General features: G+C 38.9%; 1 protein-coding gene across 3 annotated transcripts in view; it reads left to right on the forward strand.

Annotated features, from left to right (window-relative positions):
• Positions 1–27,775, forward strand: part of FMN1 (formin 1) — a 451,599-nt gene that overhangs the window by 407,525 nt on the left and 16,299 nt on the right. For all 3 annotated transcript variants that reach the window (XM_058293858.2, XM_058293860.2, XM_004455353.4), the window contains one exon: positions 3,884–4,033. In XM_058293858.2, the coding sequence (XP_058149841.1) occupies positions 3,884–4,033 (150 nt within the window). The remainder of the gene's footprint in view (positions 1–3,883; positions 4,034–27,775) is intronic.

Below are 27,775 nucleotides of genomic sequence, written 5' to 3' on the forward strand. Positions count from 1 at the left end.
CAACATGCAAAAACCAGTGGTGTTTTTATACACTAGTAATGAACATTCAAAAGAAGAAATTTTTTTAAAAATTCATTTACAATAGCAACTAAAAGAATCAAGTATCTAGGAATAAATCTAAATATGGCTGTAAAAGACTTGTACATCAAAAACTACAAAACATAGCTAAAAGAATTCAAAGACTTAAATAAATGGAAGGACATTTCATGTTCATGGATTGGAAAAAGAAATATTGTTAAGATGTCAATTCTACCCAAAGTGTTTTCCAGATTCAATGCAATCGTAATTGAAACTCCAACAACCTTCTTTGCAGCAACGGAAAAGCCAATCATCAAATGCATATGGAAGAGAAATGGGCCCAAAATAGCCCAAATTATCTTGACAGAGAAGAATCAAGTTGGAGGACTCATACTTCCCAATCTTAAAACCTATTACAAAGCCACAGTAATCAAAAGAGCATGACAGTGGCAGAAGGACAGTATACACCAACAGAATTGAACTGAAAGTTTAAGAATCAGCCCTCACATTTATGGCCAACTGTTTTTTGACAAGGGAGCAAAGACCACTCACTTGGGAAGTCTTCCACAAATGGTACTGGGAAACTGGATCTGCATTTACAAAAGAGTGAATGTGTATCCCTAACTCAAATCATTTACATCAAGTCAAAATGGATCAAGGACCTAAATATAAGAACCAGAACTATTAGATTTCTAAAAGAAAACATAAGAGAAGCAAGCATCCTTAGGACATTTATGTTAAACAGTAGTTTCTTTTCTTTTTTTTTTTTTTTTTTTTTAAGATTTATTTCTCCTGTCCCCCGTTGCCTGCTGTCTGTGTCCATTAGCTGTGTGTTCTTCTGCATCTGCTTGCGTTATCCGGCGCACTGGGAAACTTCATCTCTTTTTTGTTGCGTCATCTTGCTGTGTCAACTCTTTGTGTGTGCTGCGGCACTCCTGGGTGGGCTGCACTTCTTTTGTGGGGTGGCTCTCTTTGCAGGGTGCATACCTTGTGCGTGGGGCACCCCTACACAGGGGCACCTCTGTGTGTGGCACAGCACTCCTTGTGCCGCATTAGCACTGCACATGGGCCGGCCTACCACACGGGTCAGGAAGCCCTAGGGATCAAACCCTGGATCCTCTGTATGGTAGATGGATGCTCTGTAAGTTGAACCACATCCGTTTCCCAAACAGTGGTTTCTTAAACTTTACACCTAAAATGCAAGTAACGAAAGAAAAATTAAATACATGGGACCTCATCAAAATTTTAAATTTTTACACGTCAAGAGACTTTACCATGAAAGTAAAATGACAGCCTACACAGTGGAAAAAAATATTTGGAAACTGCCTATCCAGTAAGGGTTTAATATCCAGAATACATAAAGAAATCCTTCAACTCAACAACAAAAAGACAAACGACCCAATTTAAGAATGGGCAAAAGTCTTGAATAGACATTTCTCCAAAAAATGGACATATACAAATGACCAATAAGCACGGGAAAAGATATTCAACAAACATTGGCCATTAGGGAAATGCGAATCAAAACCAAAATGAGATATCGTTTCATGTCCATTAGAATGGTTACTATTTTTAAAAAAGGGGGGGGGGGGGAGATAATTACAAGTGTTGAAGAGGATGTGGAGAAATAGGAACACTCATTCATTGCTGGTGGGAATGTAAAATGGTGCAGCAACTGTGAAGTCAGTTTGACAGTTCCTTGGAAAATCAGGCATAGAATATACCCGAAAGAATTGAAAGCAGGAACTTGAACAGGTATTTGCACACCAGTGTTCATAGCAGTATTATTCACAATTGTGAAAAGATGGAAGCAACTCAAGTGTCTAACAACCAAGGAATGGATAAACAAAATGTAGTATATACATACAATGGAATATTATTTAGCCTTTATAAGGAATGAAGTTCTGATATTTATAACAATATAGATGAACCTTGAAGACATCATGTTGTGTGAAATAAGTCATACACAAAAGGCCAAAGATTATATAATTTCACTGTTTTGAAATAATTAGAATATGCAAACTCATAGAGTCAGAATCTAGAATATAGGTTACCAGGGGACAAGGTTGGGGTAGAGAATAGGGAGGTAAGGCTGAAAATGTACAGTCTCTGTTTGTGTCGATCATAATGTTTTGGTAATGGATGGTGGTGATGGTAGCACAACACTCTGACTGTAATTAACAGCCCTGAATTACATATTTGAATGTGGTTAAAAAGGGAAATCTTAAGTTGTATATATGTTACTAGAATAATTTTTTTTTAAATAATCAATGGAACTGCACAACACAAATGTAGACCCCAAGCTAAACCATGGACTATAGTTAGTAGTACAGTTATAAAAATGTGTTTTCATCAATTGTAATAAATGTCCCACACCAGTGCAAAGTGTTAAAAATAGTGGCATATTGTGGGAGCCCTGCATTTGATGCATGATTTTTCTGTGAACCTACAACTCCTCTAATAAAACAAAAAGGAGATTACTGCAGTTATTGCCTTTCTCCCTTATGCACTTCTACTCTTTTAATAACTAGAAGTCAAAATACTGTGACAGTAGTTTTAATTTGCATTAAAAACAGATTTATTATTTACAGAAGTACAAAGAATTTATGGGACTGAGGGCTGCAGCTCCAGCTTGGATCTCGCCTAATCATAGCCATGGAATCAATTAACAGTTCATCTGTGAAATGTGATAAAATCTTATGAGATACATATTGCCCAATAACTGAGAATGAGATGAAAGTATGCTCTATAATAGTAATGGGGCTTCAGAGTTTTACAATCACCATGGAATAGAGTTCCATTAGAAACCCTGTATTCAGGATGGCCACAAAAATGCTGTATCGAACAGATGATAGAGCATTGAGTAATAAACCTTGCCAGCCATTCTTGCTTTGATTAGTTTCAACACCCTAGAAAAGAGGGCCATTTATTTAGTCTATTATTTAAGTGTTCTTGCTCATGGCAAATGAGCTTGTGAGACTAGGAAAGGGGAGTTTGGGGGGGGGGGGCGGGGGGGACTGAATCCAGAGCTATAAATTGCTGCAAGGTTAGTGCCTCCAAGAAAGGCTGCCTGGGAGGCCTGGGTAGTCTGGTATGCAGTGAGCCTTCATGAAGTAGGTAGGGAGGTTCTTAGTGATATCTGGGAACCCACTTTGGGAAACCTGTATTCTTTTCTGGCCAGATCGGAGATCATTTTTCAAGGTTAGAGATGATCTTCATCCAAATCTTGCTATCCCACAATTAAGTCTGTTATTGCATGTTCATAGTCTATATTCTTGCATAATATTGAGCTCTAAAATGTTGGCCCTCTTAAAGATCATATAATCCAAGTCTCTTACCCTTGAGAAAATTGAGAATCAGAGATGCTGAGTGATTGGCCATGGTTACAAAGACAGTGTCCTACAAACTAGGGATAGAACAGTCCCCTGATTTCCCATAAAATATTCCACAAATAGAACAGGGGAATCTATCTAACCAGCTATGGTTAATACTACAGAATTAATGTCATCAGTCTTACATGTAATCATTAAACACAAAATGAAAGCAGGTAAATGACTTTGGACTTGAGATAAAGATCAAACTTAAAAGGTTTAACATACTCCTTGGTATTATACATGCTCGTGTTTGTATAGAGAAGATGTGCCCAGGAAAAAAAAAATCCCCAACAAAGCTGCAATTCTTGTCAAATCAGTTTGGGCAAATAGGTTTTCTGAGGCTTAGCATAAGCCACAGCGACTACAGCCTGGGCACCTGTGTTAGACACGTGGGAAACTGCCCCCAATGTCCCTACCCCTCACTCTGATGGGTTTTGCTCTTGACATTTTCTCACTCTCAACCTCACTCTCTTTTTCCCTACTACCCATTACAGTTTTGAAACAACGGTAGGATATTTTGGGATGAAGCCAAAGTCTGGTGAGAAGGAGATCACACCCAACTATGTGTTTATGGTGTGGTACGAGTTCTGCAGTGACTTCAAGATGATTTGGAAACGTGAGAGTAAAAACATATCTAAAGAAAGGTAAGGTTCTAATAAAGACATTAATACACCTTTCAGGTGTCTAAGAAACTGCCGTCTCAGACCTAACAAAGCCGGCTCCTATATTTCACAGGTGTCAGTATTTTTTTTTTTTCAAATCAAGTGAACATCAAGGAAAGATTATTGCCCCTGGGCTCATAGGGAAGTTCAGGGGAAGGCTTGCTGTCCACCCAAGCAGACACACTTACATGATCTGATAAGTTACACTTTCTTAACCCCTTCCAATTACTAACTAGTAAATGAAAGGGGGGTTGTGCTAATTTGCAACAGATTGCTTCTCTGTGTATTTTCATGTTGGCCCGATCTAAATGAGGCAGTCTTGCTGTCGCAGACAGTACAGACAAATAAAAGTGAATGCTTTTCCCATTAATATACTGAACTTGCATCAAAGGGAAATCCCTGAGACTCAGGCCACACTTAACACAGTGTCGAAGCCCCCACACTGGATTTACAGCGCCACTTCTGACTCCCTGTATCCTGCTGAGGACATCAAACTGCTTGCCGCTTGGCCTCATTGCAGCCTCCTGATTTTATTAGTTGGGGGTAGAAGAGAAACCTTGGCTCTAAACATGGGATGTGGGTATGGGTACGTGTGTGTTCTTTCAGAGAGACTGAATTTGGCCCTGTTTGTCAGGGGGAGGAAAGCATTTTTGCTTGATCATTGTTTTGATCGGGTCGCTGTTGTTCTATAAAGGGTGTCATGGATTTAAACTTCAAACAGGTCTTGCTACTACTCCTGCAGAACAGATGTATAGGACTGTCATTCAAAGTGGAGTAGAGGGAGACAAAAAAAATTGCATAAACTAAAGGAAAATGGTTTATTCAATTATAATATCTGTATTTCATTAAGCATTAATACTTTAAATTCCATAATTTCAATATTTTTGTTCTTCACTTTGTAAGCAGAGAAAAGATTGTATGTAATTTATTCATATACACACAATACACTAATTTTTTTTTTATCTGTAGAAGCTATTTTTAAGGGGATCAAAATTTAGAAATTTACAATGTCTCTAAGTATTTTCTCAGGGAATTTTAAAAAATCTTTCTTTCCAAGGGAGTCAGAAAGGTTTAAAAAATATATATATATATAAAATATATATATATATATAAACACATCATCCCACCTTGGAAACATAGGAATTGAACTGTTTTGTATCCATTATATAGATAAACTAACACGGAGAAAAGTTTGTGATCTTGAAAAATAGAAATTTTTCATGTTGATAACATGAGAAAAATCCTAAAGATCTTTATACCCAACTCATTACCCTTGCTCTGCGATCAGTTATTTAGCCCTTTAGAGGCTCCTACTTTGTGAGCCTCATATGAAAGTAGTCAAGCTAAACCTCTCTTTCCTATAACAAGATAGCAGCTAGCCAGTCAGCAATCCATGTCCATCTTAAGGCCAAGAAATCCAACAGGGAGCCTCGAATGTACAGCCTTTGATTGTGAGTTTGTATCTCAGATTTTAAGCATAGTCCTTATTGAAATTGTCCCTGAAGTTGGAGCTTTGAAAAATGGTCTTTCCCTAACACCCTTCCCCGCCCCCCCACCAAAATAATAGCAGAAAGGGTAATTAATTGCTTTTCACTGTTGTAACAGTGAACTTTCTTCCAAATTAAGGAATTTTTCCATATCAGAGAAGTTGGACCATACTAGATTGGGTCTGCTGTGGCAGTGGCATCCAACTGTCCTTCAAAATGGCATTTTCTCTCCTTCCCAGTCACAGGCATTTGCAGGGTTGCTTCCTGGGTGCAGCTGGTGAATTGCCTACTTCACACTCTGTAAACCAACACCTTTAAAAGGGTCATGACTTCACAGGACCTTTTTCAGATCTTCTTATTTAGCAATTTCAGGGATTTCCCCATGCCAGCCATGCTTTGCGAGATGGGTCACCAAAGTTCCAACCTAAAACATCTCTGAAAGTTAATGGTGACTAATAAAATATTTTTTGAAGCAGCTTGCATTTAAAAAATCTATTTAAGAAATGTTAGCACATTGCGTATATTACCGCTGATCCAGTTAAACAAATGGACTAATGTCCAGGGTTTTCTTATGAAGTGAGGATTTTTTTAATTGTTCTCTATCTGCTTAGCTGTTTAGCTTTTTGACTGTTTAAAACACATATTCATTGTAGTAAAATAAATAAATTGACTCAAAATCTTCTATGATATGTAAATGACAGGCAAGACAATTGCTTTGTTTTTGATACCTATTTAAATATATTTGATATGAGAATTTTAAGCTGTACTTTTCCCAGAAATCCAATAAATCCCAGCAACACTAAATGTCAGAAGGGTAACCTAACATCATTAAAATGAGTAGTACAAAGACATCCTAAAAAAATGAAACCCAAAACCAAATGAAAATATGACTGCTTGTAATTATTAGAGAAGAAAACTATAGTTTTGGATCCCATCAGAAGAAATTTAATCCACTTGCTTTTTAAATGTATTTGAAGGCCAATTAAAAATGCCAAAAAGTCATTGGGAAAGGATAAGCATGAATAATAGTATTTCCAAAGGGACAGATTCCATGGCAAATGTTTTTTCAAACTCCTTTTCCAGATGAAATAGAAGAGTGAAAACTAATCTAGGACACTCAAGACTAATTTTAGATGGTAGAGAATATTTGCCTCTCTTTCTGCTTAGCATGGTTTCCATGAATACACATTAGCTTGATGCAAAGTTGAGGTGGAGGCTTCTCTATAACATGCTAACAATTGCCCCTTACAAAATCCAGAGCAGTTTCTACACACACGTGATATATAATTAGCCTACACTGTTCTTGTGCCATGTGAGCGATAAACCCTGTCATTAAACTGGTGTCAGCGCACCATTATGACACTGTTTCACTGGGAATGTGATTTACCTGCATATGAACTCCATAGCTAATGGTAGGCACAAAGCCACAATGCCCCATCTCCCTAGACCTCAGCCTGTGGCCCCAGTCCCATGTTGCCTCAGTACGGGGACTCATCCCCAGTAAAATGTACAGTCCCTTCTCTTATCCCTTATGAGTATAGACAGTGCTCAGCACAGTAAAAATGGCCTCTATATAGCTTGTTGAAAATTTTATCATCCTCATTCTCCCATTAATTTGCAATATCGAGCAAGTCACATTGCCTGGGGAACCCAAGTGTTTCATCTGTACAATGTGTTTATTGGGATGCCGTAGGAACTATATGATCACTATGATCTCTTCTTAGCTCAAACTCTGAGTCTAGAAACTACATTTCTAATATTCCAAAGACTTGTGTGTTTCATTTCTGAGATGATGCCCCTCACCTTTGCTCTTGGGCTCCTTCAGAGCTGTTCTGGAGGACATTTTCTATCCAGGATCTGGCAAGTGAGTGTAGAAGAGATTTGGGGGCAGGAAAATTTTTTCATTGCCCTCTTGTAAATGGTGAATGTCTATAGCTACCTTGCCTTACTCCCCTAATTCTTCTCATAAAGTACTAACGTTGGTCTTGAAGACCACATTTTTTGAGAATATAGATATAAAAAATATTTTCTTCTGCTTATCTATATGTAACCAGAATGCTATTTTGTATTGTCTCTTGAAATCCAAACATAACAGTGATTTTTGCTCCACATATTTCTTCCACCTATTAAGTCAACAGATTGGCAAATCATATGTGTAATTGCAAGGAAGTAACCTAATTTTTGCTACTACCTTTATTGGCTATTCTATATTCATTTTCTTCTTTTTTGGGTGGGTGGGTGTTTAAGTACTCTGGGATAGAGGACACTTCCTTATAAAATATTCTACCATGCAGGCTATCCTATGACTGTTCACCACATATGCCACACATGCACAAATCTAGGCCACAAATTACAGCCTCCACCACCCACAAAATGGGCTGTGAAATTTGCAAAAGGTAAAGAAGTCCCAGGGGAGTCATGACTCCAGGAATAAAATTTTGGTAAGTAATTCACATGGAGCCAAGGCAAACTTTAAAAGTGCCACTTAAAGAACCCATAATGGAAAAGTAATACTTGAATAAGGAGTTTGGTGAATTTTATGTGAAATACAAATAAGAAATTTCATTATACACATAGCTATAATTTACACAGTGGGGAAATGGATAAGTAGTTCCTGTGTATGTGTATGTATGTTTTGGTTTGGTCCAACTAAATACCAACAGGATTTTTAAAAGTATATTACTTGCAACTATAATGGTTAATTATGCAACTTCCATACCCTTGCCTGCAACTGGTTGTTGTGGGGATTATCCCAAAGGCTGTCTCCAGAGATCCCAACAGTCTCAGGTCACTTTAGGACCAGGAGTTGGATGCTTAGAGAGGCCTTCACTCAACCCACAAAGGAGCCATTCATTGCAGTGTAGACATTGCAGGAATTCCTCTCTTTATATGATGAAGTTATTCCTGGAAAAAGTTCCATAAACTAAATTTTTATTTATTGAATTCTACTTTCCTACTGGCATGCATGTGTGATCATTACTGTAACTTCTAACAAGTTCACTTTCTTTTTCCTAGCCCTTGTTATAGAGTTAAATGGTTGTATACACTTAACTGCTAAGAAGTTTAATATTTTAAAGGACTCCTTTAATAATACAAATAATTACTCTCTAGTTAATTGGCAAAACTGGATTTTCCTAAGTCACATTTGAAAGCAATTGTGTACAAATATACAAATAATAATTGTCCTAAAGACCTAACTAATAAACAGAAGTATCATAATCACTAAGAATTATTTCCCAAACAATAAATTTAAGACTCCATGATCAAAATGAAAATATATGCCATAAGGTGAAGAGGTAATAGATTAAAAAAAAAAAAAAGTAGCAATTTTTGGACCATTGATTTTAAAAGACCAAACAAAAAAAATCTCTTGACTCTCTTTCATTTTCCTCCTAGCTTCATTAAAGAAGAGTTTATAATCATTTCCTCACTTCTTTTTCTTTACCTCCTTGTATCAGTAAAGATAAAGGCTCAGCTGTCATAAAAAAGAAAAAAATTAAGATCAAATAACTGTCGCTCAAAGAAGAAAAATTTATTTCAGGGACCCAGGTTCCTTCTTTTTTATGGCTGACATCCTTTCCTTCAAGTGTGGCTCTTATTCACAAAGTTAAAGATGGCTCATTTCATCTACACCACAACCACTCCTTCTGAGTTCCTGCCAGGGGGAAAGAAAAGGCATACTCTTTCACTTTAAGGACATGACCTGGAAGGTGTCCACATCACTTCCACTTTTAGCCCTTTGGCCACCATTTAGTCTCATGACCATACACAAGGGAGACTGGAAAATATAGGCTTAGCTGGGATCCACATGCCCAGTTAAAGACTCGTGGGTTCCATTACTAAAGGAAGTAAGAGAAATGGATGTTTAGACTATTAGCAGATTTTGCCACATTTTCTAATTGTGAAAACAGATGTCTCCTTCTAACTTCTTGCCACTACTAGTTTTTGACACTGATAATAGCCTTTTCCACCTCAAAATGACTCATTGCTCTGATGATATTCTGGGTTTCTTTCTGTGTAGGTGACCATTCCTGCTCCATATTCTTCACTGACTTCTCCTTTCTATTCTGTTCCTTAAGTATGGACATTCCCCCAGGCTTCAGATCTCTGTATTCCTCTCTTCTTGCTCTATACTCCTTAGCTAGTCCCAACCATTTTCACAGCTTCAGCTGAGGCTCCCCAAATTGTTCTACCCAAAACTGACCTCTTTTCTAAGTCTTACCCAAATCTACTGGACACTATGATACCAAGGCTTCATCCCCGGTTCAACATGTCCTAGATAGAATTTATTCTAATTCAACCATGTCTTCTCCTCTTAGGAACTCTAACTTTCAATTGTACCACTATCATTCTCTTAGCAGCTAAAAAGGTGGGCTGGGAACTTGAATCATCTTTAATGGTTCAAGTTACATTTTCCATCTCTTGCCTCCTCAGTGGTTATTCTTCTATACCGTCTATTTGCAGTAGCACTGCTTTAATTCAGGACCTCATCCTCTCTTTCCTGGATTATTAAACATCCTTTTAACGGTTCTCTCTTTAGTGACCCTTTCAGTTTCTTCTTTAATGACCCTTAACATCATATCTAATTATCTTTCTAAACAGAATTTGGATCACAACTATTTCTTTTAAAATATTGCATTGTTTTCCATTGCTCATGAAATAAAGGGAAGAGAATTAGCCATGATGTATATTTATATATTCTTTAACTCAGAGTCCTGAAAGGAAGGTTTATTGCCATTTCACAAGAGCACAGAAGAGAGTAAAGGAATTGCCAATGTCACAGTATCACTAGTAAGTGGGAGAGCAGGGATAAGAACATGGCTTTTTTTTAAAGCTTGTGTTCTTTCAAGTATTTCTTATTCTCTCAAACAATGACATGACCCTCCAAAAATCTGCCATCTACTCATCTTTCCAGCCTCATTTCCTGCTGCCCCATCCTCCTATGCACACGCCCTAATGACCACTCATACATGTACCTTCTGCCTCATGTTATCATTGAAAATTTTCTTTTTATTACATTGTCCCTGGTTATTTCCTGTTGATTAGAATATAGTTATCCTTCAAGGACTGCTTCCAAAACCAGATGAAATTTTAGAAGTAACCACCTCTTTCTCTGATATCTGACAGCATGTTTTTCTTACCATCCTTTAACACTTAATTCATTCCAACTTGTTATTTTAGTGGTTTCCCTGTCTTTTTCCACATCTAGGACATAAACTTCTTCTTTATTCTATCTTCTGTGGTGTATTATCCAGCACATGCCTGATTAATGTCGGGACATTGAAAGGACTTCACAATGTAGTATAAAATGATTATTAAATGAACATTTAAGGTCTGGGTGGTGTAAGAATTTGAGGAGGAGATGGCCTTAAAAAATATAGAGTCTAGAGAGGACTCTGGTAAAATATTTGGCAAGAAACAGGATCACTCCTAGTCAGGAAATTCAGAAGCCAATGGAAGAATGGAGGAGGTAAGTGTTCCAAAACCTGGCAGGGCTTCCAAATCACCTGGAGAGCTTTATGAAAATGTTAAGAGATCTCCTGAATCAAAATCCCTGGTCGTGGGGCCTAGGAAGCTGTGCCTTAGAAAGCTCCCCATACTGATAGCAGAGCAAGGAAACGTTTTGTCTTAGATTGCCTCAATAAATGCCTTGGACTCCTATGCCTTGCTTGACTCTTCAGGTAAACTTTGGCAGCATGAGGAAGGAGGACACTTCCCTAGTGATTCATATGTTCAGTCAAGTTTAGGAACTTAACCAGGGGTCTACAGACCCCCCAAGGGATTCATGGAAAGATTTCAGGGGGTCTGTGAGCTTGAATTGAAAACTTAAAAAAAAAAAACAGTCTTGTGGCGATGTGTTGGTGTGGGTGCAATATATTTATTAAATAATACACAGTATAGCGTGGACTAAGTAAGGAGTGTATGGTTTTCCCCTGACTGGCAAAGGGGTCTGGGAAACAGAAAAGGTTAAGGACCCCTGCTCTAGGCTTAGGTGGTCTTGATAGTCTTTTCATGCCTGATCTCCTGTACTCCTAGTAGGAAATGAGCTAGGTACTGAAGAGAAGATGAATTTACTGCTTAGAGAAGAAAGAAATAAGGAGATTCTGAGAGATGTCATGTGGTAATTTTCTGGACTTGGGAAATTCAGTGTACATTTTGGAGGAACCCTGTTGTGTTATTCCTAGAGACAGCGTAACTGCCATCTCCTCCATGCATCCTTCTCTGAGTACTTGTTCCACACTGGTCTCTCACTTCTTTGTGTTCTAATCATATAAATCTGCAGCCCTTAATCAGCTTGATTTAAATACTTCAAATACCTATTATGTACCAAGTATTGCGCAAGCTATGAGACTCTAGTCCCATAAATTCCAGAAGAATTTAATCTAGTGATCACATACTACCTCCATTGTTTCCCCCAATCCTTGTGAGCTATCTTTTCTCCAATATTCTCAGGGTTTACTGTCACTTCTATGTTGGCATTTACTGATTTGTTTTTCATTCCCTTGGTTATAGATATTTTACCCCTAGGTCCCTAGAAGGGATAAGGTAATGTCTTATACTTCTTTTTCACTCTAGCACCTTGATTTCCTTATACATAGTAGGCCTTTAATTAATATTTGTTGAAAAAATAAAGGAGCACTGTGTTTTCTTTTACTATGTTGAAATTGATTACAAGATTGGTCACTTGCTGCTGAGAGATGAGATACCTTATTTGTTTGAGTTTTCGCAGTAGAATTTCCCAAATACATCCCATATGGGTCATTTTGCCCAAACATCTAAAACCTTAAAAGCTTTGTTGAAGAGAATAGACGTGTTCAGAAGAAGAAAGATTAGTTAATAGGGTAAAATGATCACCTTCCTGTTCTTAACTGTGTTTGTTTCGATTAGTATTTAAAAAAAAAAAAAGAGTAGAGATCTTTGGGATTTATGACTGTGCCAAACCTCAATCCGCTTTGGGGCTCAAATAAGAACCTTAGAGAGCATCTGTCCACACTCTATTTCCCTAGTTTGGCAGAGAGCAATGGAAACGCAAAGTAAGTCTCCTTCATTCAGCTCAAATATTTCTAAATCATTTATCTGTGAGACTACTGACAACTCCTGCCTTGGACATAGATGGAATAGGAGGGGGATGCTGCCCGGGTAGTATGATTTGAGGGGCGCCAGAAAGACTCCCTGCCTCAGACAATGTACCCTATTTCATCATGCCTTGTTTCTGTCACCCGTGCAAACAGATTGATCAGTTCTGGGTTTTGCTGAGACTCAGTAGGTGGTACAGGTTTCAAAACCAAAAAGAGGAGAGTTGGCATTTGCAAGCACATGCGCATCTTCATTATCAGGATTGGAAATGTCTTCCAAGTCTAGCTGTGCATTTCAATTAAATGTGCAGATTTATGACACAGGGCTGGCTTCAGTTTCCAAGCTGTCTCCCAGATGCCTCTCTCCCCGAATAAGAAAATGCAATGCTGTTACCTTTCACTCTGCACCTAAATCGCTGGGTCGGCTGGAAGTGTTATGTCTACCAAGTGCAGAGTGATTGGCTTTAACTGATCATACATTCCAGGGCGAGTCCAGAGATACCCCCACTTCCATTCCCCTGTGGCCTGAGGGAGAAGCTCTGCAAACGGAAGCAGCCTTTGTTCTGCAATTAATCACTGGAAGTCCAAGTGTGTTTGGGCATTACAAGTGATAGCCTACAAAAACTATCAAATGGCTGATTTTGTAGCTGATGAAATTTGGTCTCTATGAGGACTTTCTTAATTGTATATAGAAAAATCTCTTATTAGGAATGGGGTAGGAAAAACTGTCAAACTTAGGAAGTAGAAGTGATAGGCTAATTTATCATGAAATAACTTTTTTTTAAAGATTGATTTATTTTCCCTCTCCCCCTCCCCCTCTCCCCACCGTGCTGTTTTGTTTGTGGGATTTTTTGCTGTTTGTATCTATTCACTGTGTGATCTTCTGTATCTATTTCTCTTTTGGTCTTCTTATTTTTTCTCCTCTAGGATTCACTGGGATTCTATCCTGGGGACCTCTGATGTGGAGGGAGGTTCACTGTTAACTGTGCCACCTCAGTTCCTGGTCTTTGCTGTGCTTCACCTTGACTCACCCCTTTGTCTCTCTTTTGTTGCATCATCTTCTTGCTGCATGACTCACTTGAGCGGGCACTGATTCACCATGTGGGCACTCGGCTTGCCATGTGGGCACTGTCTTGCTGCCTGGGCACTGGCTCACCACGCGGGCACTGGGTTGCTGCACAGGCACACTTTCTCTTCTTCTTTTTCACCAGGAGGCCCCAGGGATGGAACCCTTGTCCTCCCATATGGTAGGTGGAAGCCCTATCACTTGAGCCACATCCGCTTCCCTGGAATAACTTTTAGAGACTAGATGCTGATGTCTAAGGAGCTAACTTTTAACCCTAAGACCGGCTGGTACTTCCCTGCTAGTCTGTCTTACCATGGGCTGTTAGTGACCCTGACCTGGGGGGTATGCACTATAAAGCTTGGTAGGAACAGGGTCAGACTCCGAAAAGAAAAATGGCAGAGCCTAGAAGATTGTGGGTCTGTTAAGTGGCTCTATCAGCCTCCCTGAGATAAATTTATTTGGGGGTTACCCATTGTTTCATATCATCCATACGTCTTTTCTCTGAATTTTATTCTCTTACCGTTTGGAAACATTCCGGATAATCTAGTTTACGATGTCTTCATCTGCTGTGCAGTGAGTAAGAAGTTTCTCTTTACATTAAGGAGTTAGAGTTTGATCTTTTCAGTGCCTGTTTCTGATTGACTGCGAAGAGTAGCTTTACTTATTTCATTGACTTTCACAACTATTAGCCATGGGTAATAGTTGTATCAAGAATTCAAAAATATCTAGTGAGGGAATGTCGTCAAGATGTCTAGAAATAACAGTGGTCCCCACAGCCCAGGCAATTCTCCATGATCACACTCACTTATTTAGAGTTGAAGATGAACATCAACCCCTTTTCCCCTAGCCAAGGAGAAATAAGGTGACTCAGTGAAATAGGGGCAGTCACTGGTAGGGACTTGGGGGGAGTATCAAAAGATCCAAACAAACTCCACAGATTGGGCAGAGCCTTATGTATAACATTCAGGGGATAATAGACAGTGACTGGGTTATGCTAGACATGCCTATTTTCTTCTAAAAGCACACAATTTAAAACAGCTTTCTACTCTTCAGGTAATCCTACTTGAGGAAAATATCAAGTTGATGCTCTCAGTTGCCCTAAAGTGCCATAAATCAGGTGGCATTGTTTTTTATTGGACAAGCAAGTCAGCCCCCCTCCTCCCCAAAATGTCTTTGCCTTGCATTTCTTGGGCATTGGCCTAATGCTAAACTGCAAGGATATCAGGAAAGAGGAGTAGATACCCTGTTGGTATGTCATCTTCTTATACCCATTCTCTGTCATTTTTCTACTAAAGGGAGACAATGAAAGTATCATCATTTGCTGATAGGAAATGCTGTCCCTAACAATTACTGCCAAAGCCAGTCCATATTGGGTAGTCAGAATGGCAGAAGAATTAAGGACTGGCAGGTCATTTACTTTACAAGTGTGATCCACTGTAGGTACCAATACCATTTCCATTCTGCAAAAACCTTATCCACCATTTGAAGGGTTCTATGCCAGAATTTACTGGACCTTTCTTGATTAATGTGCTTCTTGCATATATTTCAGAAGAGTACCAGAATTAAGAGTTCTTATTTGCTAGGTTCTGGTTCAAATGCCTTTAAATTGTAGGTGGTGTAGTAGTGGGAACCTTGAGCTTTTATGAGCTTTTATCATCCTGCTTTTTAGGAGGCTAGGGTATTCCCTATGGCAGGCTAACTTAGAGGCACATTGCTATACCTGTTGGCACACAGAGCCTGTCTTGCCCATTTTTCTAACTACTTTGACCTCCACTCTCTGGTGATGAGTGATATTAAGTCTTCTTTTAAACAGACTCACATTACAGCTGGTCAGATTTCATGCTTTTACCAACATGCATTCCATGAGTCGTATTCCCTGCAATGCCTCTCTCCTACTTGCCTTTATCCACCAATGTTTCTGAATCCATTTACTCTGAATGTCTTGCACAAAGATGTATACATGATCTAGGTCATACAGTGATGAATGTGCTTAGATCACACTGTTCTGGATGGCTGATAGGGCTTCCTCTTTGAAGCTAGGGCCACTATAGGACAACACTTTACTTCTGTGCTCCTGAAGCCATTTCCTTGGTCTTACTGTGTTACTGTCTGTAACAGAAAAGCAAGTGGTTTGTTAGCAAGTGTGCCCTGATAATATTGCCAGATTATATTTTTCTACTTGCAGAAATGAATTATTCATTATTACTCAGGAGACCAGCTAACAAATATCACCAATAGGTATCTAAAACAGAATGATATTTGTAGGATCCAGTTCCTCTTTTTTAAACACTAAAATCAACCCTCTGTTTATAGTGTAGATCCTATGATTTGAGACCAGTAGTGCCAGACACCAACCAATGGCCTACATGATATTTTTAATTTAAAAAGAAGTAACCTGGCCTCATATTTAAGAGTTACTCAAAAGTTAATAGGTTGACAGTTCTATTACAATTGCAACAAATATTCAGAGTGGGGGAAAAAAGGAAAGGAGAAAAAACATGAGACGAAAAGGGAATTGTGTCACAGAATCAAATTGGGAGGAACTTGAGCAGGGTGTAATCAGAAAGAACCATTTCATTTTCATACTGTGGCTGTTGAAAGCTAAGGAAGCAAACAGAAATTGGAAAGAAGAATAGGGCAAAATCAGGGAAATTAAGTAAAATTCCAGGAAAGACCATAAATAAAATGAATCATTATGAGATGTGAGATAGTCCCTGCCTTTATGAGAGGGAAGAAAGGGGACATCGGTTGGTACTTGATTTTTGCCACATGTTGGTTCATGTGGTCCTGTCCCCACCTTTCTTTTCTGAGTATTTACCAGAGACCAATGATCTCGTTGGATTAGAACATATCTGGGAAATAACAGGTAGAGGAGAGTGGTAGAGGTGATTGTTTTGTTTTTGAGATTTGTTTTTTTTATTGGAGCCCAAAAGCCAGAATCTGGTGGCTGTAGCTGTCAGAAGAGTGGTGCTTTTAAGAGACCTTCTCTTCCTAACCAATTGTTTGTCTCCAAGATACCCTTGGACAATTCTTTTGGGAAGAAACCTCCTGTTGGCTCTCATCTGGAAAGGAAATTTGTTAGTTTTTCTCTCTCTCTTTCAAGAAATTTGAATGGGTTCTGTTAGATTCCATATACAGTGGTTTTCCAACTTAAAAAAAATAGAAGTCTTTTTGTTCAAATGAAAACATAAATGAAACCCCAATACATAAAACAGATACAGCTTTTCTGGTTGAGCAGGGGCTTGTAGATGTCTCTGGAAGGCCCTGTAAACTCTGTCTCCTCTCCCTGAGGCACTTCTGCTGAATATTAAGGCTCTTTGGAACACTGTTTGAAAACACTGCTCTTAACTATTGATTTTCCAGTCATGACACGGAATCTAAAAGAGTTTGAATTCCCTATCTGCCCTACTTCCTCAGTAGCTCACTTATCTCTTTACTTGCCAGAGTGCTTAATTCCAACAGTCAAAAATGAAGATATTTCTGTTTATTAAAAGCTCCATGGTGATTTCAGTGTCTTCTGCCTTGTAAACCATAAACCAATGAAATACTGGATGTCACAAGCATAAAGAACTTTTACTTTTTCAGTCTTTTTTTTTTTAAGATTTATTTTTTTCATTTCTCTCCCCTTTCCCCCTCCCGCCCCAGTTGTCTGTTCTCTGTGTCCATTTGCTGCGTCTTCTTTGTCCGCTTCTGTTGTTGTCAGCCACAGAGGAATCTGTGTCTGTTTTTGTTGCATCATCTTGTTGTGTCAGCTCTCCGTGTGTGTGGCACCATTCCTGGGCAGGCTGCACTTTCTTTCGCGCTGGGCGGCTCTCCTTACAGGGCGCACTCCTTGTGCATGGGACTCCCCTACATGTGGCAGGGCACTCCTTGCGCGCATCAGCGCTGCGCGTGGACCAGCTCCACACGGGTCAAGGAGGCCTGGGGTTTGAACTGTGGACCTCCCATGTGGTAGACGGACGCCCCTAGCCACTGGGCCAAGTCTGCTTCCTACTATTTCAGTCTTAAAGATGAATGAGTTTTGAATTGGTTTGATTTAGCTGCTGGGATATAAATGTAGCCTGTGGAAAGCCCAGAGTATCCCCAGTTTTAAGGTTTTCCAGAAAAGAAGGTGGAATAGCAGGGAGCCTAAACCTCTAACTGGAAAAGCTCTTTGGAGTGCAGTTCACTTTGTTGCCTTGTGATCCGAGTTCTCTAATGGGTCGAAGAAAAAATATGATTTGATAAACTATCCAGCTTTTTTCATTCTTAGGAGAGGATGTTTTCTCTTGCTTTCTCCTCCTACATTCTAAGCAGAAGTAGAATCTCTTCCCGAGGTGGTTGTAATACAAAAAGACTGTGAACTACTTCTATAGAGTAAAGACTAGACATGAACATCAATGGACATGTTTGACAATATCAACTCATACTCGTGTCTTTCCTCGGTAGACTTCGGCAGCAATTGCAATTTATTGGGGTTCCCAATAACTCCTTAGGGTATACATGGATCATAGTGAGAAAGAAGAAAATATAGCATCACCAAAGCCAGTTTTATTGAGGCATTCATAAATTGAGTGTATTTTCTTTCTCCAATATGTTCGTGCTATATCTGTCATATATTTTAAGGTTTTTTTAAAAGAGAGTATACCATAAAACATTTGAGATCAAGCCTAGGTACTTTTCTGTGAGTACTCATGAGCAAATATGTGTGATATTCTAAAGTGAAATATTTGACCAGAAACAAAAATAGAACCAATATATAGGCCAGAAACAAAAACTGCTCCTTAAATGATAGAGCCAAAGGAGGAGGTTGAGCATATATGTACCTAAACATCACCTAACCAGTGAGTTATCTTTGACTAAATGCCAAAAGTGATGGGGATACTTTTAGGAATACCAGAATGTATACATAAATTGACTTCTACTAATATTTTGCACATTTAGGTGGCCTTAAGCAATCTTTATTTCAGACCCAATCAGCTAATCAATAATTGGAACCAAATTTCAGATTTTGTTCTTATATTTCTCTGGTATTTCTCTGGTATTTTTCCAAGGATAAGCACAAAAAATAATCATCCTATGATGCTGCATATATACTAAACATTTAAACAGGTTTAAGGTAGAAAATAAAAGTTATTTTGTCACTTAGATATTTGCTAAGAACTGACTTGTGCATAGCACAGTGCTGGATATAAGAGTAGGGAGAGCACCCACATCTACATAAGACATGATCGTTGTCCTCAACTAGTTCAGTGGTTTAAGGAAATAAGACACCTGGGCAGTTCTAAGATTAAAAGTACTAAGTGCTTTAAGAGAGGCACAAAGTGCCCTTTCCCTTCACAGAAGAGCAATTACTTCTCACTAAGAGAGATGAAGGAAGCTTTCATGACTCTGGCACTTAAACTGGGAATAGAAGAATGGGAAGAATTTGAACACATGGAAATGAGTAAGTCATTGAGAGAACAACAGTGAAAACAAAATGCAGAGGTGGAAAAAGCCATGTCAAAAAGAATAGTAAATAAATTGGCAGGTATATGGAGTACATGAAGTGAGGTAAAGAAAAAAAATACTTGATAATCACATATAATATTTTCTTCAATTCTCACAGCAACTGTGTTAGGTGATATTATTCCCACTTTTAGTCGATGAGGAAATTGAGGCTCAGAGGTTAAATAACTTGTTTCTGGACATAGTTAGTTCAACTGACACAATATGAATACAAAACCAGATCTAGGTCTGAAAAGGTAAGACAGTTTAAACTGGGGGAGCATTAAAAAACAAACTATTTGCTCCCCACATGGGAGGTCATGGGTTCGGGTTCTGGTGCCTCCTAGGAAAAAAACAAACAACAAGCAAAACGAATGAAAAAACCAATGTAGGCAAGCCGATGTGACTCAGTGGTGAGTGGCAGCTTCCCACATATAAGGTCCCGTGTTCAGTCCTGGGCCCCCGGTACCTAAAAACAACAACAGAACAGGGGAAGCTTTGATTGCCAAGCTGAGGAATTTAAACCATATACTTTAGCTCAGGGGTCAGAAACTACAGCTCACAGGCCAAATCTGGTCCACTGCCTGTTTTTATAAATAAGTTTATTAGAACACAGCCATGCCCATTGGTTAATTTGTATCTATGGCTGCTTTCACACTACAAAGGCATAGTTGAGTTATTAAAACAGAAACCGGGTGGCCAAGACTCCTAAGATATTTCCCGTCTGGCCCCTTACAAGAAAAAGTTTGTTGCCAACCCCTGCTGTAGTTAATCAGGAATCAGTGAAAGTTTGGGGGAAAGGAATTGATATTTTCAGAGGTATGCATTATTTATTGAGAACATTCTAGTGGACTAGAGGGAACACAATCATTTGGAATATGATTTCGGTTGTCCAAGCTCTTATCCCTTTATTCCTAGACTATCATAGTAGTGATTCAGCAAGTCTCCCAGCCTTCACAGGAGGCATCCAAAGGTTCAAAGCTACAGAGTCCAGCCAGGCACCTTATGAGTGAAGTGTACTGGGGACAAGAAAATAGCTAAGCAAGCAAGCTGGACAGATGACACTACCTAGTAGCCTCAGGATCTTGGTTATGATAGGGAGTGATGGGAAATGCAGCTAACTGAGAAGCTTCTTCCTCATCTGATTGTTGCAAACCAGTAATCTTATCTGAGAAGTCAGAAATTTGAATTCCTACACACAATCACTGCATTTACAAATATTAACAACTGAAATCAAATCTATTTCAATCTGCTGTGGTCAATCAAAACTGATTTTAAATTTGTTTATACCCTCTATGGTTGATCAAATTGTAGCCCTCGGGTCTGTAAGATGTATGCTAGACTTTTTCCACATAAATACAGGAACAGATTCTGAATTATTTTTATAGAGTCAACAACAGCAGCCACCCTAGCTTCTTCAGGAGGCCTATGACACCTTGCCCACAGATTTTGAAGAACATTTTTATGGCAAGCATATAAATCGATAGATATACAGATATGTAGATAAATAGATACATACAGTGATACAGAGAGATTAGAGATGCACAGATAGATACAAGAATACATAGATACATAGATAACCAGCAATCTCTTGTCATGTCAAAACAGTTTTTAAGACCTCCTCCATGCTCAGTCACACATGACTTAGCTAGATTGTCAGAATTATTTAAGCATTATTTTTTAATCATAGGTATGATAAAAAAAATGAATGCTTAAATAATTTTTATCTATTCAGATGATGTTTAAGGGACTTCATGAAAACCCATAATTCATGCATGGTGGGTGCCTGAATTTTTACAGGTTAGATATTACTCATTTTCAATTATTTACTTGTTCGTTTAATTATTTATTCAGTATTTATCAGTTACTTATTATATGCCAGTTTCTGTGTGAGATGCTCTGAAGTCACACCCCCTACCTTTGAGAAGCCCCAATCTAGTGTGAAAGATGGGCATAAAAACTAGCAGGACTCAACCTTCAAAGAAGGTGCAAGTTAATGAGGAAGGAGTCATCAATTTTATCCAGCCGAATTTACCTTCCTTTACATAATAAAAACACCCCGAAAGAAAAGGCTGGAAAATGGCTTTAAACATGCTTGAAAGTCTCCAGCAAGACCAGTGGTCTAATTTGTGGGGCCTTGTTTACAAATTAAGAATTGCAAGACATTGACAACAGAGCCTTAAACCACAGTGGGGTCCTTGTAAGCATGGAGCCCTGTGTGACTGCACAGGCCACACACCCATAAGGGGCTCGGCATTTTCAAGAAACTTGAGTGGGCAGTATTTTAGGAAAGCAGTGGATTTTTTCAATAATTTTTTTTCTATAGGTCTCTGCTGATTCAATAAACCTTGATGGCTTGCATACAAAGGCCAGCTCCTGTGTCAAGAGTTAGGGATACAGCAGGAAAAATAAAGGTCCCCATCCCTGCGCTCCTGGAGCTGACCGTCTAGCAGAGAGATTTGCATTATGTGTTCCAGTTACACCTTGACATTCTGAGAAAAATATTCAAACAGCCAGTGATTCTTACTTTTCCTTTATTTTTTATTTTTTACACTTTTTAAAACAACATTACAAAAAACATTACAAAACATACATTAAAAAACATGAAGAATGGAGGAATAGAGTATGGATTAGAGTGGACTTACCAATATTCTCTTCTGGAACTATTGTGATTAGTAATTGGAAGAAAATGTAGCACTGATGTGGAGAAGGTGGCCACGGTAGCTGCTGAGGGTAGGGAGAGGGAAGAAGAGATATGATGTGGGGGCATTTTCAGGACTTGGAGTTGTCCTGGGTGGTACTGCAGGGACAGATGCAGGACATTGTATGTCCTGCCATGGCCCACTGGCTGGACTGGGGGAGAGTGTAAACTATAATATGGACCATTGGCCATGTGGTGCAGCAGTGCTCAGAGATGTATTCACCAAGTGCAATGAATGTCCCATGATTGTTGATATGGGAGGAGTGGGGCGAGGGGGCTGGGGGGTATATGGGGACCTTCTATTTTTTTTAATGTAACATTAAAAAAAATAAAGACAAAAAATTTAAAAATTAAAAAACATAAAAAACATAAGTGGTTCCCATATACCCCACTCCCCACCCCCCACCCCATCACGTTTGTAAACTGTATTTTTTTGAAGATATATACATCACAACAAAAAATGTTGCATTAAAAAACATGAGGTTCCCATATATCCCCATCCCCCCACCCCACTCCTCCCACACCAACAACCACCCCCATCATTGTGGCACACTCATCGCACTCGGGGAACACATTTTGGAGCACTGCTGCACCACATGGATAATAGTTTACCCTGTTCACACTCTCCCTCAGTACATTCAGTGGGTTATGGCAGGATATATAAGGTCCTGCCTCTGACCCTGCAATATCATTTAGGACAACTCAAGGTTCCAAAATGCCCCCACATCACATCTCTTCTTCCCTCTCCCTGCCCTCACCAACTACTCTGGCCACTTTCTCCACCTCAATGCTACAATTTCTTCTATTACTCATCACAATAGTTTTATAGTAGAATATCAGTATGTCCACTCTAATCCATATTTATTCCTCCATTCTGTGGACCCTGCGATGGTGATGTCCACTCCACCTCTAGATCAAGAGGGAGCTTAGATTCCATATGGATGATGGATACAGTTCTTCTGCTTGTAGTTGTTGGCACTCTTGATTCCCTGGTATGGTGTTTGACCATCTTCACCTCCCTGTTAGCTGACCTGGGTAAGTCCAATGAACCAGAGAGTAGGAGCCGCAACTCTGCTGAGGCTCAGGGCCCAGCTGACAAATGGGCAGTCCAGAGATTCAAGTCTCCTGTATGGTTTAACCTGAAATTATAATTTTAGATTTATAAATATTTAAAGTTTATGTAAGGACAGGTGTTATTTTGAGTATCAGAAAAACAAAGCCAATATGGCAAAATTGACTTAGAAATTCTATGGTATTTGAAATTTGAATTTTATTTGTATTACTTATCACTAGGAAACTTAAAAATTATATATATATGGGAAGTAGAGAACTTTTTAAAAAAAGACTTGTTTATTTCTCCCCACCCCCTCATTGTTTGCACTTGCTGTGTCTGTTGTCTTCCTTGTTTCTTTAGGAGGCTCCAGGAACTGAACCTGGGACTTCTGATGTAGGAGGGAGACACCTAATCACTTGCACTACCTCCCTCTCCCCGCCCCCCCCACCACCCTGCTGTTTTTCTGTCTGTATCCATTCCCTGTGTAATCTGTATCTGTTTCTCTTTTTGGACTTCTCTTCTCATTTTTTTCTCCTCTAGGATTCACTGAGATTCAATCCTGGGGACCTCTGATGTGGAGAGAGGTTCACTATTATCTGCACCACCTCAGTTCCTCGTTTCTGCTGTGCTTCACCTTGACTTTCCCCTTTGTCTCTCTTTTGTTGCATCATCATCTTGATGTGTGACTCACTTGCAGCAGCACTGGCTCACTGCACAGGCACTCAGCTTGCCACACAGGCACTGGCTTGCTGTGCAAGCATGCTTTCTCTTCTTCTTTTTCACCAGGAGGCCCCAGACCAAACCCGGGTCCTCCTATATAATAGGCGAAAGCCCCATCACTTGAGTCACATCTGCTTCCCTGTTCCCTGCCTTATTAGGTCTCTCATTGTGTTTTTTCTTCTTGTGCCTCTTGTTGTGTCAGCTTGCCACACTTACCTGTCACGTCAGCTCACTATCTTGCTCGTTTTCTTTAGGAAGCAATGGGAACCCCTGTTCCCTGCTTTGTTGCGTGTCTCATTATGTTTTGCTTCTTGTGTTTCTTGTTGCATCGTCTTATTGGTATCAGCTTACCATGCCTGCACATTAAACAAGCTTGCTGTCATCTTTAGGAGGCACTGAGAACTGAACCACAGACCTCCAGTGTAGTAGGCAGGAGCTCAGTCACTTGAGCCACATCTGCTTCCTGATAACTTTTGTTTGAAAGTCTAAATAGATAGTTTCTCTTATTTAATTGACAAATGTTGGGCATAATTTCACCAGAGTTAAGCTTCTGGATCTGATTTTTGGAATCTGTGATCAGTTCACAGAGAAAGAGATGAGGTCTTTGTTAAATCTCAGGGTAATAGCAGTGGTTGATTGGTTTACTTGCAGGACACATTTAATGATATTACTGCAAAGATAATACTTAGCTAATAGTTCCATGCGTTTAATTTATAGTCAGGAACTATTGGCATGCATTCTTAAAGACTTCCTTTTATCTCTGTAAGAGAGACTCAATAACAGCCTTTACTGACTACATGATACATGCCAGGTAAGCTAGATGTTTTACATGTGTTGATTTAATCATCACATGATATACCATAAGTGATATTAACCTCTATTTTATAGGTGAGAAAACCTCTATTTAATAGGTGAGGAAACTGAAATTTAGAGAAGTGTATTAGTCAGTCAAAGGGGTGCTAATGCAAAGTACCAGAAATCTGTTGGCTTTTATAAAGGGTGTTTATTTGGGGTAAAAACTTACAGTTACAAGGCCCTAAAGAGTCCAATTCAAGTTACTTCCTTACCAGACATTGTTGCCATGTGTAAAGCAAGATGGAGGGTGATGTCTGCAGGGTTCAGCCTTCCTCTTTCCTCTTAAGGCTCCATGTCCTTCTGATCTCAGCTGTAGGCTGGCATAGGGCTCATCTCTCTTCCCAGGGTTCATTTCTTTCTGGGCTCAGGTGGTCTGTTCTCTTCACTGTAAACTATCAGGCGAATAGCTCATCTCTCCTCCTGGGGCCTCTGCTGTGTCTATGGAGCTGGCTCTCTTCCTCCGTGTATCTACTCTGTGTCAGTGTTGTTTTATATAGCCCATAAGGGGGCGGGGACTCAGCCCTGTATGCCCTAATGATGTGGTCAAAGCAAAACCCTAATCTTGATTTAATGAAGTAAAAGTAAAGCCTTTGAATTTAAATCAATCAAAGGGTATCATGCCCAGAGGAATAGACCAGTTTACAAACATAATCTGTATCTCTTTTTGGAATTCATAAATAATCTCAAACTGCCACAAGAAGCTAATAAACTTGCCCCAAGTTCCCAAACTGGTAAAATTTTAATCAAGTCTGACTGATGCTGAATCTACTTGTACCAAGCTATGCCTTCTCCCCATTCTTGAAGATTTGCAAGAGTTTCCTGTGAAAAGGAGACATAATAATCAAGTGAGAACATTTGGAGAAGATCAGGACTCTCAACCACTGAGATGAGATTTGTCCTAGGAAGTCAGGGATGTATATGACTGCTGTAGCCTGTGGACCAGCCACTGGCCATTAAAAAAAAGGATTGTGGTGGGGACAAAGCTATAGGTTAATATAACCCCCACTGCATGCCCAACTCCCACCACCACCCAGATTTTCAGAGAGCATGGAGAGTGGTTGCAGGATCGCTGAGTAATGAGCAAATGTTGAGTAAGAACATGACATAATACTAACACTGCAAGAAAAGACCAGAAATCAAAGGTGAAAAGGAACTCCTTCCACAAAAGATGACCAAAAAAAATTTTTCCTGCAAGTGAGGGAACCCACTAACAGTAATTCTAAACCATTCCATTGGAAAAAGGTTTAAAGAGTCACTTTGAAATCTGGCTAGAGGGAAGCTAGAAAGAGTAGAGGCTATAAACTGTGGGCTTTTATTTACAGTGCCATCATCTTGGTTTGCAAATTCCTTAATCGCCTAAGGCTCCAATGTAGTCTGACCTTGATTTGATCCTTTTCGTATACTCTTTTTTTGTGTGTGAGTATAATCATAGCTATTTTTGCAATGTGGTTGTATACATCAGGCCTATGCCCATGTTGAAAAATACCCACTTTCATGGCAATTTGCCAGTGTGTTTCTCCTTGGGCTTTGTAAATCATTGCTCATTTTTGTCTCATTTTATTTCTTTTCTGATTCACAAGTAGATATGTAAATTCATTGTAATTAACCCCCACGTGTATGCAGGGAAATTAGATTACTTAGTGTATATTTTAGGCAAATTATGTAAAATAAGCTAAGCAGAAAGCTAACCCACTCAAGCACTTACAGATGTTAGTAAGAATGTGATTAATATTGCACAAAACTCTTTTTATTTAAAGACCTGAAGAATAAATAGATTCGTTTTTTAAAGGGTTAGTAAGTTGGTGAATCTTTAAATATTTAATATTTTTTTAATTTCTGGGAAAAAATTTAAAATAAAGAAAGATACAATATATTAATATAATATAACATATATGTTCCTACCACTTAGAATTAACAAATAACATTTTTTCAAATATTCTTTGATTTTTTAAAAAATTTTGAAATGCTTTCAAATTTACAGGACAGTTACAAAAAGTATACAAATCCTATACGGAAAACTCCAACATATCCCTTTCCACTCAGATACCCAAATCTACCACTTTTAATATTAGGCACATTTGCTTTATCATTCTCTCTATTGACCCATCAGTCTATCAGTCCACCTTTCTATGCATCTGTCTCCTTGTCTATTAATCCATTTTCTGATCACTTGAGTGTAGGCTGTGCATCATGCTCCTGAACCCTTAACACTGCCATATACCTTTCCTAAGAACAAGGCTGTTCGCTTATGTAGCCATCTTAAGTGACATTATCAAGTTCAAGAAATTTAACATTGATATACAGACTATTTTCCCACTTTTTCATATGTCCCAATAATGTCCTTTTGAGCCTTCTTTCCTCCCTTGTTAGATCCAATTCAGGATCATGTATTGCCTTTAATTATCATTGTATCTTTAGTTGCTCTTTTTCTTTCTTTTTTTTTTTGTTTTTTGTTTTTTGTTTTTTGTTACGGGAACATACATACAACATCTCAAGCACTCCCAAGGATACCATTCATTGGGATTAATAATATTTACTAAGTTGTGGTACCCTTACCACCTTTCATTACTAAAACTTTCCCATCTTCCTAAACAGAAACCCTACACCGTTTTGCATTAACTCCACATTACCTCAGACCCCCCACCCTGGTAGCCTGTACTCTTAATTTCTCTCTCTACTGAGGCTTGCATATTCTCCAGTAATTTCTTTTTACTTACCGTGGGACTTAAATTTAACATCTTAAACCCATAATATCTTATTTGCTTTGAAACCAACTTAACTTGAATAGTACACACAAACTATGTTTTTTTATCTCTCTACTCTCCCATACACCTTTATGTAATTCTTGTCATAAATTACATGAGGCCAAAACCACTGATTTCTCATTACATTTATGTATTTGCCCTTTAGATTCTGTAAGAAGTAAAAAGTGGTGTTACAGACCAAAAATACAATGTACTGGCATTCATATTTACTCTTGCCATTACCTTTACTGAAGATCTTTTTTCCTCATGCAGCTTTAATCCTTTCCTTTCAACCTGCAGAATTCTCTTTTGCACTTTTTGTAGGACTGATCTAGTGGTGATTAACTCCCTCAGTTTTTGTTTATCTGGGGCAATCTTAGTCTCTCCCTCATTTTTGAAAGACAGTTTTACGAGATACAGAATTCTTGGTTGGCAGTTTTTTGCTTTTAGCATCTTAAATATGGCATCCCATCACCTTGCTGCCATGGTTTCCAATGAGAAATAGGCACTTGAACTTATTGAGGCTCCCTTGTACCTGACACACTGCTTCTCTCT

Source organism: Dasypus novemcinctus, chromosome 3, assembly GCF_030445035.2.
Source record: "Dasypus novemcinctus isolate mDasNov1 chromosome 3, mDasNov1.1.hap2, whole genome shotgun sequence".
NCBI lineage: Eukaryota > Metazoa > Chordata > Mammalia > Cingulata > Dasypodidae > Dasypus > Dasypus novemcinctus.